Raw genomic sequence first — 22,333 nt, forward strand, 5'->3', positions numbered from 1 at the left:
TTCAACACACTCACACTCTCACACACTCACTCTCTCTCTCACACACACACTCTCACACACTCACTCTCTCTTCAACACACTCACTTTCTCTCACACACTCACTCTCACAAACTCTCTCACACGCACACTCTCACTCTCACACACTCTCTCTCTCACACACACACACTCTCACTCTCACACACTCTCTCACACACACTCTCACTCTCACACACTCACTCTCTCTCTCACACACACACACACACTCTCACTCACTCTCTCACACTAACTCAGACTCACTCACTCTCTCTCAGACTCTCACTCACAGACTCACTCAGACTCTCATTCACTCACACATTCACTCTCTCATTCACAAACTGACTCACTGTGTGTAAACTGTGATTGGTTAGGAACATGGTCCATCTCCGTCCCCAATAACAGGACTCTGATTCCCTGTGACCCGCCTTGTCCCCAATAACCAGACAGATTCACTGTCCCCAATAACCAGCGCTGTGATTCCCTCTGATCCGCTCCCTCAGTACTGCCCCTCCGACAGTGCAGTGCTCCCTCAGTACTGCCCCTCCGACAGTGCGGCGCTCCCTCAGTACTGCCCCTCCGACAGTGCGGCGCTCCCTCAGTACTGCCCCTCCGACAGTGCGGCGCTCCCTCAGTACTGCCCCTCTGACAGTGCGGCGCTCACTCAGTACTGCCCCTCCGACAGTGCGGCGCTCCCTCAGTACTGCCCCTCCGACAGTGCGGCGCTCCCTCAGTACTGCCCCTCTGACAGTGCGGTGCTCCCTCAGTACTGGCCTTCCGACAGTGCGGCGCTCCCTCAGTACCGCCCTTCCGACAATGCGGGGCTCCCTCAGTACTGTCCCTCCGACAGTGCGGCGCTCCCTCAGTACTGCTCCTCCGACAGTGCGACGTTCCCTCAGTACTGCCCCTCCGACAGTGCGGCGCTCCCTCAGTACTGCCCCTCCGACAGTGCGGCGCTCCCTCAGTACTGCCCCTCCGACAGTGCGGCGCTCCCTCAGTACTGCCCCTTCGACAGTGCGGTGCAGCCTCACTGGGTGTTGTTGCTGGGAAAGGCAACACTCTTCCAGTCAGTTCAGCTTTAACCACTTCCAGGTTACAGCAATTGGACAGCATCAATTGAAGTAAAAAGTAAAGCTCCCACTACACTGTCCCATCAAACACTCCCAGGGCAGGTACAGCACGGGGTTAGATACAGAGTAAAGCTCCCTCTGCACTGTCCCATCAAACACTCCCAGGACAGGTACAGCACGGGGTTAGATACAGAGTAAAGCTCCCTCTGCACTGTCCCATCAAACACTCCCAGGGCAGGTACAGCACGGGGTTAGATACAGAGTAAAGTTCCCTCTACACTGACCCATCAAACACTCCCAGGACAGGTACAGCACGGGGTTAGATACAGAGTAAAGCTCCCTCTACACTGTCCCACCAATGCCCCTGAGAACCTGGTATCTAACACTCAGCCGTTGAAACACCCTGAGCTTAACCCTGTGGATGGGGTTGTGGCCTGTCCGGTTAAAGTATAACATCTACATGTGCTCGGTCTTTGAAATGCCAGTGGTTCGATGTTTGACCTTTGACTCTTGCCTCCCCCCCATCCTCAGCTTGTCTTGCTTCACAAAGGTCATGGGTCATGTTTCCAGGTCGATGGCCTGCTTGCCAGGGTCGGGAGCTGGTCGGGGAGGGCGACGACTGTGAAGAGGGCAACTGGATTGGACATCACGATAATCCAGTCGCTGATTGGAGCGTGGGCAGGTACAGTAGGAGAGGCGGCAAGCTGCAGAGGAGTGGCGAGAGATTGTAGAGCGACGCGATCGAGGCCCGGGAGAGGCGCGAGTTCGGAGCCCAGGGGCAGCACGGGCCCAGCCCACACTGTGCGATATGTGCGCGCACTAGGTCCGTGCAGCAGAGCTGGTCTCCGGTCGTCTTGGTTAACCCTTGCCCCTGGACCAAGACCTCGCTCTGTCAAGCCCCGTGTGGTGGCTGGTGTGCAACGGTCACCCCACGTTAAAAAAATCCACCCACAGGCATCTTCCAGGCTGAAGAAATGCTGGGTGTTGGCTGCTGTGCTCCCTGTTACACACTCGATCAGCTCCGCTGGGCGGGCCACATTGTCCGCATGCCCCCAGACACGAGACTCCCAAAGCAAGCGCTCTACTGGGAACTCCTTCACGGCAAACGAGCCAAAGGTGGGCAGAGGAAACGTTACAAGGGACACCCTCATATAAAGTGCAACATCCCCACCGACACCTGGGAGTCCCTGGCCAAAGACCAGTCCGGTCCTAAGTGGAGGAAGTGCATCCGGGAGGGCGCTGAGCACCTCGAGTCTCGTCGCCGAGAGCGTGCAGAGACCAAGCGCAGGCAGCGGAAGGAGCGTGCGGCAAACCTGTCCCACCCTCCCCTTCCCTCGACCACTGTCTGTCCCACCTGTGACAGGGACTGTGGTTCCCGTATTGGACTGTTCAGCCACCTAAGGACTCATTTCAAGAGTGGAAGCAAGTCTTTCTCGATTCCGAGGATCGTATGAAGCCATACAATCTGAAGAGGATCGCTCCTTTACCGTATCGAGTTAAGCGATTGCGGGACCCAGTGGATATAGGAGTGAGGACCCGTGGTGTGCGTACCGAACACTCTCTCGCAACGTTCCGACATGTGCATCTCTTCAATCTTATCGATGGTGGACTCTAACGAGATGAGATCAACGGTGAACCAAGAACTGGTTTCATCGAATCCTACACAGCAAAGAATGGGGTCACTCGGCCCATTGGGCCTGTGCTGGCTCTTTGGAAGAGCGATCCAATTAGTCCCACACAACCTCCCCCCCACCCCACCCTCGCTCCTCCTTTAAGACACTCCTTAAAACAAGCGCAGGTCTAACTGACGCCCCTTGACATTCAACAGCATTCCCGTCGCCGAAGCCCCCACCATCAACATCCTGGGAGGGTCACCATTGCAACGCTCACAGGTTTGTAAAGCTGTGGAAGCAGGCAGGTCCGAGGGCCTCCTCGTGGGACTGCTCCTGGGCCTGGCCGAGGGGGCCATCAGCCGGTCCAGGCAGCGGGCGGTCGAGGGGGTCATTCAGCCCGACTGCCTGCCTCTCTCCCGCGGTTACATCCGAGCCCGGGTGTCCCTGGAGATGGAGCACGCGGTGTCCACCGGTACGCTGGCGGCCTTCCGCGAGAGGTGGGCGCCGCGGTGGAGTGCATCATTTCAACAGGAAACAGAATTTTAATTTGATTTGAGTTGTCAAGGTTCCCTTTAATGTTTATTAATTAATTTGTGGGTTTTTTGTGTGCCCTTACAACGTTCTACCAAAATAGTTGTAGAGCTGTTGAGTTGGGAGTGGCTTAGCCAGTCATGTGATGTTCACAAGACTCAATAACCCTTCCGACAGTGCGGTGCTCCCTCAATACAGCCCCTCCGACAGTGCGGCGCTCTCTCTGCGCTGCCCCTCCGACAGTGCAGTGCTCCCTCAGTACAGTCCCTCCGACAGTGCGGAGCTCCCGCAGTACCGCCCCTCCGACAATGCGGCGCTCCCTCAGCACTGCCCCTCCGACAGTGCGGCGCTCCCTCAGCACTGCCCCTCCGACAGTGCGGCACTCCCTCAGCACTGCCCCTCCGACAGTGCGGCGCTCCCTCAGCACTGCCCCTCCGACAGTGCGGCGCTCCCTCAGCACTGCCCCTCCGACAGTGCGGCGCGCCCTCAGCACTGCCCCTCCGACAGTGCGGCACTCCCTCAGCACTGCCCCTCCGACAGTGCGGCGTTCCCTCAGCACTGCCCCTCCGACAGTGCGGCGCTCCCTCAGTACAACCCCTCCGACAGTGCGGCGCTCCCTCAGTACTGCCCCTCCGACAGTGCGGCGCTCCCTCAGTACTACCCCTCCGACAGTGTGGCACTCCCTCAGTACCGCCCCTCCGACAGTGCGGCGCTCCCTCAGTACTGCCCCTCCGACAGTGCGGCGCTCCCTCAGCACTGCCCCTCCGACAGTGCGGTGCTCTCTCAGTACTACCCCTCCGACAGTGCGGCGCGCCCTCAGCACTACCCCTCTGACAGTGCGGTGCTCTCTCAGAACTACCCCTCCGACAGTGTGGCACTCCCTCAGTACTGCCCCTCCGACAGTGCGGCGCTCCCTCAGTACCGTCCCTCCGACAGTGCGGTGCTCCCTCAGTACCGCCCCTCCGACAGTGCGGCGCTCCCTCAGTACCGCCCCTCCGACAGTGCGGCGCTCCCTCAGTACTGCCCCTCCGACAGTGCGGCACTCCCTCAGTACCGTCCCTCCGACAGTGCGGCGCTCCCTCAGTACCGCCCCTCCGACAGTGCGGCGCTCCCTCAGTACCGCCCCTCCGACAGTGCGGCACTCCCTCAGTACCGTCCCTCCGACAGTGCGGCGCTCCCTCAATACCGCCCCTCCGACAGTGCGGCGCTCCCTCAGTACCGCCCCTCCGACAGTGCGGTGCTCCCTCAGTACCGCCCCTCCGACAGTGCGGCGCTCCCTCAGTACCGCCCCTCCGACAGTGCGGCGCTCCCTCAGTACCGCCCCTCCGACAGTGCGGTGCTCCCTCAGTACCGCCCCTCCGACAGTGCTGCGCTCCTTCAGCACTGCACCGGTGTGTCAGCCTGGATTTTTTACGCCCGAGTCTCTGGAGTGGGACTTGTACACACCACCTTCTGACTCAGAGGCGAGAGTGAAGTACTTTTTGAAGCATAGTCACTGCTGTAATGTAGGAAACACGGCAGCCAATATGCGCACAGCAAGCTCCCACACTGAGCCACGGCTGATACCTAGAGTTAGCCCTCAGCACTACCCCTCCGACAGTGCGGTGCTCCCTCAGTACTGCCCCTCCGACAGTGCGGTGCTCCCTCAGCACTGCCCCTCCGACAGTGCGGTGCTCTCTCAGTACTACCCCTCCGACAGTGCGGCGCGCCCTCAGTACTGCCCCCCCGACAGTGCGGTGCTCCCTCAGCACTGCCCCTCCGACAGTGCGGTGCTCTCTCAGTACTACCCCTCCGACAGTGCGGTGCTCCCTCAGTACTGCCCCTCCGACAGTGCGGTGCTCCCTCAGTACTGCCCCTCCGACAGTGCGGTGCTCCCTCAGTACTACCCCTCCGACAGTGCGGTGCTCCCTCAGTACTGCCCCTCCGACAGTGCGGTGCTCCCTCAGTACTACCCCTCCGACAGTGCGGCGCTCCCTCAGCACTACCCCTCCGACAGTGCGGAGCTCCCTCAGTACTGCCCCTCCGACAGTGCGGTGCTCCCTCAGTACTACCCCTCCGACAGTGCGGTGCTCCCTCAGTACTGCCCCTCCGACAGTGCGGTGCTCCCTCAGTACTGCCCCTCCGACAGTGCGGTGCTCCCTCAGCACTACCCCTCCGACAGTGCGGTGCTCCCTCAGTACTGCCCCTCCGACAGTGCGGCGCTCCCTCAGCACTACCCCTCCGACAGTGCGGTGCTCCCTCAGCACTAAGTGTCGCCGTGGACCTATCGGCCGACAATGAACGTACACTACGCAGACGATTAGTTCTCTGGCATTTGGTGAAGAAAGAATTCGAAGAGCTCCACTTTCGAGTCTGTGCAACACAGGGTAATATAAAGGACACTTTCTCTCAAATGACAGAAGATTTAACACTGGGAAAGTATAAAGCTCTCTGTTAGGAATTGGACGAGAGGGGAAATGCTAATAAATTTCCGCAGCGATAGCTTTGTTTTATGACTTGAGTATCGCAAGGGCCTGGTCATTAGCAGCCCTCGCTCGGACTCGTTTTGTTTTTGATTTCCAGCCCAGATTCTAATGACAAAAACAGGCAAGGTTTGAAATCTTTCGATGTGACCCCCGAGTTCATTTCCTCCCTCTTCCCGAGTGTCTGTCTCTCGTGGTCCGCTCAAGGGAGGTGCAAATGTATCGGGCCCCTCGTCCCACCTTCCGTGTCTCGAACCGTCACCCCTGCTCTCTCGAACGCAGCTTGAGATGGGAGAGTGCGGAGGCCCCGACTGCCTGCCACACTGTCTGGAGGGGCTGGACTGGATTCCGTGGGTACCAGTCAGACCTCTACATGCCTCTTGTCACCTGTGGCTCAGTGGGTAACACACTCGCCTCGAAGTCAGAACTTTGTGGGTTCATAGGGCTAGAACCTCCACTTTTGTGCTTAGCGCCCAAAAATGGGCGTTATTTCCGGCGTGGGCAGCAAAAAAAATGGGTTTTCAGATCGCCGGCTTCTCGCCCATTCTCAAATCCCCTTGTTTACATTTTTGAAAATGAGCGTTACCGCGAGCGATATCAAATGACCTTCTGCCGTAAAGTGTGGCCGTCCTTAGCAACGGCATGGCAATGCTCGATTCTCGCGATTCAGGAGGTCAAGGGTCATCATGACATGCGCAGAAGAGGAGACAGAGAGAGAGGGAGCTCAGAGGCACTGAAAGCGTGTGTGGCTGTGGTGTGTGCCTGTCTGGCTGTTGTGGGAGGCACGACGGAGATTCACCAGCAGCAAAAAGCCTACTAAGCACCAAGAACACAGTTGGCACCGAGTTTTTGTCCAACAAATAAGACATCACATGGAAGGGATGGAGGAGGCCCTGGAGCTGGTAGCCAGGAACACTGGTGGCAGAGGGCTCCCAGTGGTCTCGGAGCGTGGCACTGCACCCCAAGGTGATGCATCCCCATTGCCAACCACACCTGAGAGCCAGCAGCAATATCTTGCGTCTGGCTCGGAGCATGTTCCCACCTCGAGACCGTCCTCTCCCGTATCTGTCCAAGCAACGGTTCGGCCATCACCCCCCACCCCCCAATGAAGCATCGCCTGAGGACCTCCTCGGCCAGGCGGCTTGGAGTCAGGAGGGGAATGGGGAAGGAGTAGAGGTGGGGAGGAGAAACGGCGGGCGGCGGGAAGGAAAGTGGGGTGCATGTGCGCAGATGATGGCTGTATTATATCGCCATCTGGGTGCATGCAATTTGTTGCAATGTATGGGGGCTGGGGACCACGCTCCTGCTTTGCCTTTGCATTCTGTGTTGATGGACATGTTGACCATGTGATTTATGTCAAAGGTGGAAAAAGTGGGGTGTGAGCGGGGGTTGGGTATTATTGGCTGTGGTACTTATGATTTCAGACCAATGTTGGTATTAAACCTTTGTTATTGAACATAACCTTGTTGCGCGTTGTCTCAGATAGCTGGACTGTTACACACTGGTGATTCCTTAACATGAAAGGGTTAAATACAACTTAACATCAATCAACGTCAACTTTAACTGGCACCAAGGTGATGGGCGCCATTGACGTCTGAGCTGCACACACACGGCAGTGTGTCAGCGTTGTCACTCACATCAGCGCTCTTTCAGGCAAATCTTTCCGATATCAGCTCCTCACGTAAGAGTGGGATTTAACAAATGCCAGCCACACTGAGGTACTGAGGGAGTGCCGCACTGTCGGAGGGGCAGTACTGAGGGAGCGCCACACTGTTGGAGGGGCAGTACTGAGGGAGCGCCGCAATGTCGGAGGGGCAGTACTGAGGGAACGCTGCATTGTCAGAAGGGCAGTACTGAGAGAGCACTGCATTGTCAGAAGGGCAGTACTGAGGGAGAACCGCACTGTTGGAGGGGCAGTACTGAGGGAGCTCCACAATCTTGGAGGGGCAGTACTGAGGGAGCGCCGCATTGTCGGAGGTGCCGTATTTTGAATGAGACGTTAAACCGAGGCCCCGTCTGCTCTCTCAGGTGGATGTATAAGATTCCATGTCACTATTTTGAAGAAGAGCAGGGGAGTTCTCCCCGGTATCCTGGGGCCTGTATTTATCCCTCAATCAACATAACAAAAACAGATCATCTGGTCATTATCACATTGCTGTTTGTGGGAGCTTGCTGTGCACAAATTGGCTGCTGCGTTTCCTACATTACAACAGTGACTGCATTTCAAAAAGTGCTTCATTAGCTGTAAAGCGCTTTGGGACGTCCCGTGGTCGGGAAAGGTGCTATATAAATGCAAGTCTTTTCTTTCAGGGCTGAAGATACAGCAGTTCCAGCTAGGATTGCTAACCCTCCTGGTGTGTCCAGGAATTAAATCCTGATCGCGGAGTTACTGCAGCGAACTAAACCCTGGAGAAAAACTGTCGGGGCAATCCGAAAATTGCCTGTTCTTTTTTAAAATACAGAAGGCCTTCAAACGAACACCTTTGTTCCGCAGTTGTGGAAATATCTGAGATTGGAAGAAAAGCGGTTTGCCTGACAGTCAGGGCTCACACAATCGGAGACTGAAGAGTCGTGTTCGCGTTCCGATTGGTTGGGAGGGCGGGGCACCGCGAGGGCGCGCGCACTGGGCGACCAATGGTGGGAGGTCATGTGACGAGACCTCCAGGGATACGCCCACCAGAGTTGCCAACCCAATTTCCGCCTGTAACGTACGCCCCGCTGAGCATGCTCACAGGTTGGTAGAGCTGTTGAGCTGGGAGGGGCTTAGCCAGTCACGCGACGTTCACAAGACTGAATAAAACCCCGGCCAGTTGGGTTCGGGGGATGAGGTATGCAGTTGTGAGCCTGGTGGATGAACTGGTAATGTGTCGTGCGATTGGTAAACCTTTGCTAATATATTTTTTTAAATTAAGAACTAGTTGGTTGATTGGCAAAAGGTTTAACAATCACACGACACATTACCAGTTCATCCACCAGGCTCACAACCACCTGCCTCATCATGGATGACCTACACCCAACTGGCTGGGGTTTTATTGAGTCTTGTGAACATCATGTGACTGGCTAAGCCACTCACAGTGCAACAGCTCCACAACTATTTTGTTGCCATCAGAAAATCAAGTGCCCCCTGATTAAAGGGGGGGACACATCAAACAAGTGCCCCCTTGTTAAACCAACTAATTCTTAATAGCAATGTGCTGCTATGAATTCTTAAGCTAAGAACCCTTGAAGCAAATACATTACACCATTCAAGCTATATTGTCTTGACCAACACTCTTCTCCCAGTTAGACCACCCAGTAAGCTCCTCCCAGCAGAGGCTATAGTTTCTCCCGAGCTACCCTATCGAAGCATCGTGCACAGGAGGAGGTCTTTCGGCCCGTCGTGCCTGTGCCAGCTCTCCGAAAGAGCGTTCCACTTAGTCCCACACCACCTCCTGCTCTTTCCCCGTAGCCCTGCAAATTTTCACTTTTTAAGTATATCTCCAATTCCCATTTGAAAGTTTCGATTGAATCTGCTCCCACTGCCCTTTCAGGCAGCGCGTTCCCGATCACGGCAACTCCTCATCTCCCTCCTCTGGTGCTTTTGCCACTTATCTTAAATCTGTATCCTCTGGTTACCATAAGTAATTAGGAGCAGGAGTCGGCCATTGGGCCCCTCGAGCCTGCTCCGCCATTCAATGAGATCAGGGCTGACCTCCGACCTCAACTCCACTTTCCTGATCCTCCTGCCATTGCAAACAGTTTTTCCTTAATCACTCTATCAAAACTCCTCATAATTTCCAACACCTCGATCGAATCTCGCCCTCAACCTGCTCTCTGCTCTAAGGAGAACGCTTTGAACATTTTAAACACCATGGTCAGATCTTCTCAATCTTCTAAACTCAATACTTGCATTTATATAGCGCCTTTAACGTGGTGAAACGTCCCAAGAGGCTTCACAGGACTGTTACGAGATGAAACATTTGACACTGAGCCGCATAAGGAGAAATTAGCGCAGGTGACCAAAAGCTGGGTCAGAGAGGTCGGTTTTAAGGAGCGTCTTGAAGGAGGAAAGAGAGGTGGAGGGGTTTCGGGAGGGAGTTCCAGAGCTTGGGGCCCAGGCAACAGACGCATCTGACCCACTTTGGCCCAATTGCATTCTCTGGGATTCCCTCCTTTAATCCCTCCAGGTCCCTCTCCTCCTTCAAAATCGCCAAACCTTCCAGCACTCTTTATAATCTCTCCTTTTTTCGGCGCAATGTTATTCTCCGCACATGCCGGCAAAGCAGCTTGGGAACTTTTTTTCGACGTGAAAGACGCTGGTTTTTTTTTTTCCGTTGAAAAGAGAAGGCTGAGGGGTGACCTAATAGAGGTCTTTAAAAATGATGAAAGGTTTTGATAGAGTTGATACAGAGAGAATGTTTCCACTTGTGGGGAAGGGCATAACTAGGGGCCATCAATATGAGATCGTCACCCAGAAACCCAACGGGGAATTCAGGAGAAACTTCTTTACCCAGAGAGGGTTGAGAATGTGGAACTCGCTGCCACAGGGAGGGGTTGAGGCGAATAGTATCGATGCATTTAAGGGGAGGCTGGACAAACATATGAGGGAGAAGGGAATAGAGGGTTATGCTGATAGAGTTAGATGAGGAAAGACGGGAGGAGGCTCGAGTGGAACATAAACGCCGGCACGGACTGGTTGGGCCCAATGGTCTGTTTCTGTGCTGTATATCCTATGTAATGTTAATGCAAGACGCGAGTCAAAACTTGATTTTTAGAACAAAATCCACACCTACATTCTCGACCTTATCTATATCCTTTGTTATTTGATCAAAAAATCCTGCTCAACTGCTCTTGGTGGGCATTTCATGCTGGCTCTCATCGCTAGTTTATTTCAGCATTTGCCCAGTCGGTTGAGAGACGAACTGGCTGATCTTGTCGTTCCCACTCAATCCCATTTCTAAATACGAGGGTACTGCATTGCCATCCTCCAGTCCTCTGGTCCGAGCCCAAGAAAGAAGGCGGCTGAGGGGTCGGGAAGGGGAGGTGACCCGCTAGGAGTCTCTAAAAATTATGAAGGGTTTCGATAGGCCAGATGTAGAGAAAATGTTTGCACTTGAGGGGCAGCCCAAAATTAGGGGGCCATCAATATAATGTCGTGGGGAGGTGGTTAGACTCTCTCTTGCTAGCGATGGTCACTGACTGGCACTTGTGTGTCACTTATCAGCCCAAGCCTGGATGTTGTCCAGGTCTTGCTGCATGCTGCACCAGCGATGTCTCCGCAAGATCCTGAAAATCCCCCGGGAGGACAGACGCACCAACGTTAGCGTCCTCGACCAGGCCAACATCCCCGGCATCAAAGCACTGACCGCACTCGATCAGCTCCGTTGGGCGGGCTACACAGTCCGCATGGCAGACACGAGACTCCCAAAGCAAGCGCTCTACTCGGAACTCCTACACGGCAAGCGAGCCAAAGGTGGGCAAAGGAAACGTTTCACGGACACCCTCAAAGCCTCCAAAGTGCAACATCCCCACCGACACCTGGATGGGTACCTGGCCCAAGACCACCCTAAGTGGAGGAAGAGCATCCGGGAGAGCGCTGAGCACCTCGAGTCTCGTCGCCGAGAGCATGCAGAAAACAAGCGCAGACAGCGGAAGGAGTGTGCGGCAAACCTGTCCCACACACCCTTTCCTCAACCACTGTCTGTCCCAACTGTGACAGAGACTGTAATTCCCGTATTGGACTGTTCAGTCACCCAAGAACTCACTTTTAGAGTGGAAGCAAGTCTTCCTCGATTTCGAGGGACTGCCTATGATGATGATGACAACCACTAACAAATCCAATGGGGAATTCAGGAGAAACTTCTTTACCCAGAGAGTGGTGAGAATGTGGAACTCGCTGACACCGGGAGTGGTTGAGGCGAATAGCACTTAAGGAGAAGCTAGATAAACACATGAGGGAGAAAGGAATAGAAGGATATGGTGATGGGGTGAGATGGAGAGGGGTGGGAGGTGGGGTGGAGCATAAACACCGGCACGGAGCTGTTGGGCCCAGTGGGTGTTTCTGTGCTGTACATTCGATCTAATTCCATGTATCCCTGTTTCTATCGAATCCCTAAATGCAAGGGCTCCTTCAGTTCTATAAGAACCCTGCAATGAATCCCACCCGTCCCAGAATCAGCCAGGGTTCCTGCTCCCGATCACTGCCCAGTGACCCCCTGGGTTAGGGAGAGGGTGAGAATCAGCCAGGGTTCCTGCTCCCGATCACTGCCCAGTGACCCCCTGGGTTAGGGAGAGGGGAGAATCAGCCAGGGTTCCTGCTCCCGATCACTGCCCAGTGACCCCTGGGTTAGGGAGAGGGGAGAATCAGCCAGGGTTCCTGCTCCCGATCACTGCCCAGTGACCCCCTGGGTTAGAGAGAGAGTGAGAATCAGCCAGGGTTCCTGCTCCCGATCACTGCCCAGTGACCCCCTGGGTTAGGGAGAGGGGGAGAATCAGCCAGGGTTCCTGCTCCCGATCACTGCCCAGTGACCCCCTGGGTTAGGGAGAGTGAGAATCAGCCAGGGTTCCTGCTCCCGATCACTGCCCAGTGACCCCCTGGGTTAGGGAGAGGGGAGAATCAGCCAGGGTTCCTGCTCCCGATCACTGCCCAGTGACCCCCTGGGTTAGGGAGAGGGGAGAATCAGCCAGGGTTCCTGCTCCCGATCACTGCCCAGTGACCCTTGGGTTAGGGAGAGGGGAGAATCAGCCAGGGTTCCTGCTCCCGATCACTGCCCAGTGACCCCCTGGGTTAGGGAGAGGGGAGAATCAGCCAGGGTTCCTGCTCCCGATCACTGCCCAGTGACCCCCTGGGTTAGGGAGAGGCGAGAATCAGCCAGGGTTCCTGCTCCCGATCACTGCCCAGTGACCCTTGGGTTAGGGAGAGGGGAGAATCAGCCAGGGTTCCTGCTCCCGATCACTGCCCAGTGACCCCTGGGTTAGGGAGAGGGGAGAATCAGCCAGGGTTCCTGCTCCCGATCACTGCCCAGTGACCCCTGGGTTAGGGAGAGGGGAGAATCAGCCAGGGTTCCTGCTCCCGATCACTGCCCAGTGACCCCTGGATTAGAGCGAGAGCGAGAATCAGCCAGGGGTCCTGCTCCCGATCACTGCCCAGTGACCCCCTGGGTTAGGGAGAGGGGGAGAATCAGCCAGGGTTCCTGCTCCCGATCACTGCCCAGTGACCCCTGGGTTAGGGAGAGTGAGAATCAGCCAGGGTTCCTGCTCCCGATCACTGCCCAGTGACCCCCTGGGTTAGGGAGAGAGTGAGAATCAGCCAGGGTTCCTGCTCCCGATCACTGCCCAGTGACCCCCTGGGTTAGGGAGAGGGGGAGAATCAGCCAGGGTTCCTGCTCCCGATCACTGCCCAGTGACCCCTGGGTTAGGGAGAGAGTGAGAATCAGCCAGGGTTCCTGCTCCCGATCACTGCCCAGTGACCCCTGGGTTAGGGAGAGTGAGAATCAGCCAGTGATAGAATACACCGTGTGTCATAATCTTTTTCATTATCACTGAGAATGCAAGGTTACACTCGTGCACATATATTGTGGGGCAGCGCTAAATCTATAACAATTTATAAATAGCTCCGCTATCTCGATTGAAAAAAAATTTATTTGCTAATCTGAACCTTCAGTGAGTTACAGTTCAAGTCCTGCAATAAACACAGCACAAGGAACAGTATAATGGGGCTTCAGCAATCGTCTCTCGCCTATGACCTACCCAGCTTCTATACCGGCAACCTGGGACATCTCGTGTCAGTCGTGGCTCAGTGGGGAGCACTCTCTCTCGTCTCTGAGTCAGGAGCACGTGGGTTCGAGCCCCAAGCCAGAGACGTAAGCTCAAAAATCTAGGCCGACGCTCCCAGTGCAGTGCTGAGGGAGTGCCGCACTGTCGGAGGGGCAGTACTGAGGGAGCGCCGCACTGTCAGGGAGCGGTACTGAGGGAGTGCCGCACTGTCGGAGGGGCAGTACTGAGGGAGTGCCGCACTGTCGGAGGGGCAGTACTGAGGGAGCGCCGCACTGTTGGGGAGCGGTACTGAGGGAGTGCCGCACTGTTGGAGGGGCGGTGCTGAGGGAGCGCCGTACTGTCGGAGGGGCAGTACTGAGGGAGCACCGCACTGTTGGAGAGGTGGTACTGAGGGAGCGCCGCACTGTTGGAGGGGCAGTGCTGAGGGAGCGCCGCACTGATGGAGGGGCAGTGCTGAGGGAGCACCGTACTGTCGGAGGGGCAGTCTTAAGGATGAGAAGTTAAACCGAGACCCCCATCTGCCCTCTCAGGTGGACGGAAAAGCTCCCATGGCACTATTTCGAAGAAGAGCAGGGGAGATCTCCCTGGTGTCCTGGGGGCCAATATTTATCCCCTGATCCAGATCAGTAAAACAGATGATCTGGGTCATTAGCACATTGCTGTTTGTGGGAGCTTGCTGTGCACAAACCGGCTGCCGCATTTCCCACATTACAACAGTGACTGCACTTCAAACAAGTACTGCATTGGCTGTGAAACGCTGTGAACCTGCAGGTCTGGGTATTCAATACCGCTGCAAGGAATGATGTCGGCGGGGTCCTTTAGAAGGTCCGGATAAGAGCTTGTGTTGTTGAAAGGACAGAAAGACGTCATCACGATGTCACTGCCTCGACTTGAAACGTGGCCCCAACTCAACCTGATGCACAAATGCACGTGTGTGTGTGTGTGTGTGTGTGTCTGCGCGCGTGCGGGGAGATAGAAAGCTGAGGGGAGGGCAGGGAATTTCGGAATGAAATACAAGTGCACAGCCATTTCCCGAAAGTGCAAATGTCATACCAACGTCACAGGATCTAACACAATACGGACACGATATCCGGATGCCAAGTGACGTTCCTGTTAAGAGTACAGACACAGTATTCACAGTGTCCGACCTGAAATTAAGCTCTGGACCAATTCGAGCTCTTGCGATCCTTCTCTGCTGCTCTCCTTCACGTCCCACGTTCTTTAATATGTCTCTGGAGTACTAAACTGTGTTTTTTACCAAATAAATGCTCGGATCTCAGGACTGACCACGCACCAACAGCAGGTCCTGAGCTTCCGGCCACAAGTCCACGCCATAACTAAGACTGCCGATTTCCCCCTTTGTAACATCGCCCGTCTCCGCCCCCTGTCTCAGCTCATCCGCTGCTGAAGCCCTCGTCCCTTCCTTTGCTAGCTCCAGACTTGACTATTCCAACGCACTCCTGGCCGGCCTCCCACGTTCTACCCGACGTAAACTTGAGGTCATCCAAAACTCGGCTGCCCGTATCCTAACTCGCACCGAGTCCCGCTCACCCATCACCCCCTGTGCTCGCTGCCCCGTATCCTAACTCGCACCGAGTCCCGCTCACCCATCACCCCGTGTGCTCGCTGCCCCGTGTCCTAACATGCACCGAGTCCCGCTCACCCATCACCCCCTGTGCTCGCTGCCCCGTGTCCTAACTCGCACCGAGTCCCGTTCACCCATCACCCCCTGTGCTCGCTGGCTTACATTGGCTCCTGGTTAAGCAACGCCCCGATTTCAAAATTCTCATCCTTGTTTACAAATCCCTCCATGTCCTCGTCCCTCCCTATCCCTCCAGCCACACAACCCCCCGAGATCTCTGCGCTCCTCTAATTCTGCTCTCCTGACCATCCCTGATTATAATTGCTCCACCATCGGTGGCCGTGCCTTCTGGTTGCCTGGACCCCAAGCTCTGGAACTCCCTCCCTAAACCTCTCTGTCTCTCTCTCTCCTCCTTCAAGACGCTCCTTAAAACCGACCTCTTTGACTCAGCTTTTGGTCACCTGCCCTAATTTCTACTTATGCGGCTCGGTGTCAAATTTTTCATTTCATAATACTCCTGTGAAGCGCCTTGGGACATTTCATTACGTTAAAGGCGCTATATAAATACAAGTTGTTTTTGTATTGGCAGAAGGGTCGAGAACCAGAGGACACACAGATTTAAGGCGATCGGCAGAAGAACCAAAGGCGACACGAGGAAAAACGTTTTTACGCAGCGAGTGGTTAGGATCTGGAATGCGCTGCCTGAGAGGGCGCTGGAGGCAGACTCAATCGGGGCTTTCTAAAGGGAGTTGGATAAGTAGCTGAAGGAACGAAATTTGCAGGGCTATGGGGAAAGGGCAGGGAGTGGGACTGGCTGAAGGCACAGGCTCGATGGGCTGAATGGCCTCCTGTTGTGCTGTAACCATCCTATGATTCTCATTCTCGCTGTTTAATTCGTAGTAATGTTCCACATTTACCGATTCTCTTAAGTATCTTGCATATAGAATCGCCCCTCCCATGTCCTGTCCAGGTTGAAAGGTCGCGATTTATGTTTATCCCTCATGACTCGAGGAGCAAGTTATTACTTAAATGGATAAAGATTGCAAAGTGCCGCAGTACAGCGGGACCTGGGGGTACTGGTGCATGAAACACAAAAGGATAGTTTGCAGGTACAGCAAGTGATCAGGAAGGCCCATGGTATCTTGGCCTTTATTGCAAAGGGGATGGAGTATAAAAGTAGGGAAGTCTTTCTATAGTTATACAGGGTATTGGTGAGGCCACACCTGGAGTACTGCGTGCAGTTTTGGTTTCCATATTTACGAAAGGATATACTTGCTTTGGAGGCAGTTCAGAGAAGGTTCACTCGGTTGATTCCGGGGCTGAGGGGGTTGACTTATGAGGAAAGGTTGAGGAGGTTGGGCCTCTATTCATTGGAATTCAGAAGAATGAGAGGTGATCTTATCGAAACGTATAAGATTATGAGGGGGCTTGACAAGGTGGATGCAGAGAGGATGTTTCCACTGATGGGGGAGACTAGAACTGGAGGGAATAATCTTAGAATAAGGGGCCGCCCATTTAAAATTGAGATGAGGAGGAATTTCTTCTCTCTGAGGGTTGTAAATCTGTGGAATTTGCTGCCTCAGAGAGCTGTGGAAGCTGGGACATTGAATAAATTTAAGACAGAGATAGACAGTTTCTTAACCGATAAGGGGATAAGGGGTTATGGGGAGTGGGCGGGGAAGTGGAGCTGAGTCCATGATCGAATCAGCCATGATCGTATTGAATTGCGGAGCAGGCTCGAGGGGCCGTATGGCCTACTCCTGCTCCTATTTCTTTTGTTCTTATATTCCCGCTTTTTCCCCATATCCCTTGATGCCTTTTGTGTCTGGAAATCTATCTATCTCCCTGTTAAATATATTCAATGACTTGGCCTCCACAGCCTTCTGTGGTAGAGAATTCCACAGGTTCACCACCCTCTGAGTGAAAACATTTCTCCTCATCTCGCTCCTAAATTTCCTACCCCGCATCCTGAGACTGTGACCCTTTGTATCGACTAGTTTGGTCTGATTTGTTCTGTACATTCTATGTAGTTCTACGTACATCTTCAGTCACGAGTGTCAGAGTGACATTAACAGGGCTGAAATCAAATCGACCGGCCAACTTGATATGGTTAGTGGCATGGAGACACTGGAAAAAGATGAGCGAGAATTTTATACTGAACGAACTTCATTTCAAGGGTGAAACATAATTTGCAGACAGCGGTTTCAACAGCAAACTCAGATGTACACTAAAGCTCTCTGTATATTTATCTCGAGGCTTGTGCAAGGAATATTATTGACGTGAGATCGCCAGGAATAACTCAGACTGCGTTGTTGCGCTGGAACTTAAAGCGAGGTCGGTTTTATTTATAATTAAGTGAAGATATTGCTTAAAACAACCACAGGGTTATAACCTGACTTCAAGTCTTATGGAGTGCTTGGACTAGTAATCCCGAGAACACGAGTTCAAATCCCATCACGGCCGTTTCGGGAATTTTGAATTCAAAAATCTGGGAATAAAAAGTTAAAGTGACCTTGAAAGTAGTCAATTTGTTGTAAAAGCCCAACCGAACAGGGTAGATGCTGAGAGGCTGTTTGCCCCTGGCTGTGGAGTCTAGAACCAATCTCAGAATAGATCTCAGGCACAGATTTAAAGTAATCGGTCGGAGGTTTAGAGGGGATTTGAGGGGAAATGTCTTCACCCAGAGGGTGGTGGGGGTCTGGGGTGGAACTCACTGCCTGAAAGGGTGGTAGAGGCAGAAACCCTCACCACATTTAAAAAGTACCTGGATGTGCGCTTGTAAACTACAGGGCTACAGACCGAGAGCGGGAAAGTGGGATTAGGCCGGGTAGCTCTTGGTCGGCCGGCACGGACACGATGGGCCGAAATGGCCTCCTTCTGTGCTTTACATTCTCGGATAAAGGGTTAGCCATTGAGGACTGAGATGAGGAGGAAATTCATCACTCGGAGGGTGGTGAATCTTTGGAATTCTCTGCCCTAGACTGTGGATGCTCAGTCGTTGAGTATAATCAAGACAGAGATCGATTTTCAGACCCTTGGGGAATCGAGGGATTGGACGGGAAGGTGGGAGTTGAGGCAAAAGATCAGCCAAGATCTAATTGATTGGCAGGTATAGCAGACGCGGCAAGGTCTGGGCGAATCAGTGGCGAGAGAATGTAGGGGGACGTGATCGGGGCCCGGGAGAGGCGTGAGTTTGGGGCCCAGAAGAGGCGAGGGCCCAGGGGCAGCACGGGCCCAGCCCCACACTGTGTGCGATATGTGCGTGCACTGGGTCCGTGCAGCAGAGCTGGTCTCCAGTCGTCCTGGTTAACCCTTGCCCCTGGACCAAGACCTCGCTGTGTCAAGCCCCGTGTGGTGGCTGGTGTGCAACGGCCACCCCACGTTAAAAAAATCCACCCACAGGCATCTCCCACCCTTCAGGATGTAGTTCGGGATCCGGAATATTAGGTCCTTCATTGAAACACCTGGGAACTCATCCCTTTTTGGCGTGAAAGCAAGTCATCCTCATTTCGATGGAATGGCGGAGCAGGCTTGAGGGGCCGTATGGGCTACTGCTCATGATTCTTATGTCCTTATGTTCCTTTGGGAAGGAAGCCTGCCGTCCTTACCTGGTTTGGGCCTACATGTGACTCCAGTTGCCACGGCAACATGGTTGACTCTTAACTGCCCTCTGAAGCGGCCTAGCAAGACACTCGGTTGTCTCAAACTGCGACTAAGTCTAACAAGCACCTGCACCACGCAGACTACGGACGTTGAAGGAGACCCGGGGCACCTAGAGTCGGGCAATAAAGGCCGGCCTTGCCAAGGGCGCCCACACCCAGCGAGTGAATATACAAAAACAAGAGGACTGCGCTCTCTCATCGTCTGTCTATCGTGCAGTCGGAGAGATGCATCACTGTCGAGGAGTTGCCTTGACAAAGAGGCTGTCACGGCACACGGGGGCTGTGATGAGACACAACCCGCCCGACAATTGCAAGGGTCGGCCATCTCCGCAGCGCCGCCCTGCGGGGCTTTCATTTATCGTCGCCCCCTTTGCCCTTCAGTCGGTACTTCTCCACAAAGTCCGCGTGCTTCTGTCGAAGGATGGCCTGCTGCTTCTTGAAGCCGTTCATCCTGCAAGAAATGAGAGACCATATACAGTAAGACACTTCAAGTCGCTGGAGATATATCACCAGCGATGTCTCCGCAAGATCCTGCAAATCCCCCGGGAGGACAGACGCACCAACGTTAGCGTCCTCGACCAGGTCAACATCCCCAGCATCGAAGCACTGACCACACTCGACCAGCTCCGCTGGGCAGGGCCACATTGTCCGCATGCCCCAGACACAAGATTCCAAAGCAAGCGCTCTACTCGGAACTCCTTCACGGCAAACGAGCCAAAGGTAGAGGAAACGTTACAAGGGACCACCCTCAAAGCCTCCCTGATAAAGTGCAACATCCCCCACCGACACCTGGGAGTCCCTGGGCCAAAGACCAGTCCGCCCTAAGTGGAGGGAGTGCATCCGGGAGGGCGCTGAGCACCTCGAGTCTCGTCGCCGAGAGCATGCAGAGACCAAGCGCAGGCAGCGGAAGGAGCGTGCGGCAAATCTGTCCCACCCACCCCTTCCCGCAACCACTGTCTGTCCCCCCTGTGACAGGGACTGTGGCTCTCGTATTGGACTGTTCCATCTTAGCACTCATGTTTAGAGTGGAAGCAAGTCTTCCTCGATTCTGAGGGACTGCCTACGATGATGATGGCTGGACAAAAGAGGTCCCGCGAGGGGGACACCTGGTTCCAAGCGTTAAGCGCTCCCTACCCCCCTCCCCCACCAAGGAACCATTGCTGGGGTCTCAGGTCGGCTGACCCTTCGGAGGATCGCTGCGCTCCTTACTGGACACCGCTCCGAACCCCACCGGCAATGTACGCACCTGTGAGTATGTTCACAGGCTTGTAGAGCTGCTATGGGTACCCTGTGCGGAGGGGAGCAGGCAGGTCAGAAGGCCTCCTCGTGGGCCTGCTCCTGGGCCCTGGCCAAGGGGGCCATCAGCCGGTCCAGGCAGCGGGCGGTCGAGTAGGTCGTTCAGCCTGACTGCCTGCCTCTCTTCCGCGGTTACATCCGAGCCAGGGTGCCCCTGGAGATGGAGCACGCGGTGTCCACCGGTACGCTCGCGGCCTTCCGCGAGAGGTGGGCGCCGGAGGGACTGGAGTGCATCATCACCCCCGGCAACCAAACTTTAATTTGATTTAAGTTTCCTTTAAAGTTTTATTTCGAAATTTGTGGGTTCTAGTGCCCTTAGTAAAAAGAGGGCACTTGATTGAATGTTACTTTAAAATTGTTGTAGAGCTGTTGCATTGTGAGTGGCTTAGCCAGTCACGTAATAGTCACAAGACTCAATAAAACCCCGGCCAGTTGGGTTCGGGGGATCCACGATGGGGCAGGTGGTTGTGAGCCTGGTGGATGAGCCGGTAATGTGTAGTGTGATTGTTAAACCTTTGTTAGTAAACCAACTAGTTCTTAATAGCAATGTGTTGCTTTGAATTCTTAAGCAAAGAACCCATGAAGCAAATACATTACAAAATGTCACGCTCTGAAAACAGAAATTCCCCAAGATGGTCTCCGGAGTCAAATAAGAATATTGAAAATGTTTCACAGCCAATTAAGTAGTTTTTGAGTGTGGTCACTGTTGTAATGTGGGAAACACGGCAGCCAATTTGCGCACAGCAAGCTCCCACACACAACAATGTGATAATGACAAGATCATCTGTTTTAGTGATGTTGATTGAGGATAAATATTGGCCCCAGGACACCGGGGAGAACTCCCCTGCTCTTCTTCCAATAGTGGCCGTGGGCTCTTTTACATCCACCCGAGAGGGCAGACGGGGCCTCGGTTTAACATCTCATCCAAAAGATGGCACCTCCGACAGTGCAGCGCTCCCTCAGTACTGCACCTCCAACAGTGCGGTGCTCCCTCAGTACTGCCCCTCCGACAATGCGGCGCTCCCTCAGTACTGCCCCTCTCCGACAGTGCGGCGCTCCCTCAGTACTGCACCTCCGACAGTGCTGCGCTCCCTCTGTACTGCCCCTCTGACAGTGCGGCGCTCCCTCCGTACTGCCCCTCCGACAGTGCGGCGCTCCCTCCGTACTGCCCCTCCGACAGTGCGGCGCTCCCTCAGTACAGCCCCTCCGACAGTGCGGCGCTACCTCTGTACTGCCCCTCTGACAGTGCGGCGCTCCCTCCGTACTGCCCCTCCGACAGTGCGGCGCTCCCTCAGCACTGCACTTGAGTGTCAGCCTAGATTTTTGTGCTCAAGTCCCTGGAGTGGGGCTCGAACCCACAACCTTCTGACTCCGAGGCGAGAGAGAGAGAGTGCTAACAACTAAGCCACGGCTGACACTGTGTGGGTCTAATTGGATTGCTCTTTCAAAGATGAGGCATATGACTCGATGGGCCAAATGGCTCCCTTCTCTGCTGTATTATTCTCTGATTCTACTCTATAATTCCTGGAGACTGCGGGGCAACCCTGGTGGGATGGTCACCCCACTTCAAATCCCTTGTGTGAGAGTAAGCGCTCCTTTGAAAGCAGTATCCTTGGATCCCGAAGCGATGGGCGTTTACCCCTGGCCCTGTGCGGACACTCTCTCACACCCTCTCCTTGCCATCATTTGCTCCAACAATGCAGCGATGCATGGCAGGAATGTTGTTTTGGTACTATTCCTGTCCGCTATCCCGGGAGAATCAAACTGTGGGCTCTTCGGAGGGGGGAGAACACGATGACCAATCAGCAAAAGTGAGATCGGCGACCCCGATAAAGGATCGCAGCGAAGGCAGGAGGGGTCACAGTGCCCAGCCAGCTCTGGCAGGCAAGGGTCCCCGCTTTACAGATCCGACTGGAGACTTTGTGGGCTACAAGCTCATCAGAGTTAACGAACCGAGTGCAATGGACTTATCAAAACAGGAAGGCAGCGCAATTAGCAATGTTTAAAATCACTTCAGGAGCGTCGGCAAGTCACATCATGGCGTGAAAGGAGAAGGATCTCGCTGCCCACAGTCTGACATTCCCCCTGGCCCACAGCTCCACATACCCTCCCATTCCACCTACCCCACAACTCCACCCCTCCACAGACCCTCCCATTCCCCCCCCCCAAAACAGCTCCACCCCTCCACAGACCCTCCCATTCCCCCCCACCCCCAAAACAGCTCCACCCCTCCACAGACCCTCCCATTCCCCCCCACCCCCAAAACAGCTCCACCCCTCCACAGACCCTCCCATTCTCCCCCCCACCCCCCCCGGCCCACAGCTCCACCCCTCCACAGACCCTCCCATTC

At 54.6% G+C, this 22,333-nt stretch overlaps 2 protein-coding genes across 3 annotated transcripts in view; both read right to left on the reverse strand.

Moving 5' to 3' along the window:
* LOC139239457 (vascular endothelial growth factor A-like) overlaps nt 1-18,723 on the reverse strand; it is a 53,687-nt gene extending 34,964 nt beyond the window's left edge. Inside the window, exon 1 of the mRNA XM_070868216.1 lies at nt 18,634-18,723. Within this exon, the coding sequence (XP_070724317.1) occupies nt 18,634-18,675 (42 nt within the window). The 5' untranslated portion in view covers nt 18,676-18,723. The remainder of the gene's footprint in view (nt 1-18,633) is intronic.
* dnajc4 (DnaJ (Hsp40) homolog, subfamily C, member 4) overlaps nt 17,350-22,333 on the reverse strand; it is a 175,856-nt gene continuing 170,872 nt past the window's right edge. For both annotated transcript variants that reach the window (XM_070868212.1, XM_070868213.1), the window contains exon 8: nt 17,350-19,138. In XM_070868212.1, coding sequence (XP_070724313.1) covers nt 19,039-19,138 — 100 coding nt within the window. In that variant the 3' untranslated portion in view covers nt 17,350-19,038. The remainder of the gene's footprint in view (nt 19,139-22,333) is intronic.

This window comes from Pristiophorus japonicus, chromosome 27 (assembly GCF_044704955.1).
Source record: "Pristiophorus japonicus isolate sPriJap1 chromosome 27, sPriJap1.hap1, whole genome shotgun sequence".
In the NCBI taxonomy this organism is placed as follows: domain Eukaryota; kingdom Metazoa; phylum Chordata; class Chondrichthyes; family Pristiophoridae; genus Pristiophorus; species Pristiophorus japonicus.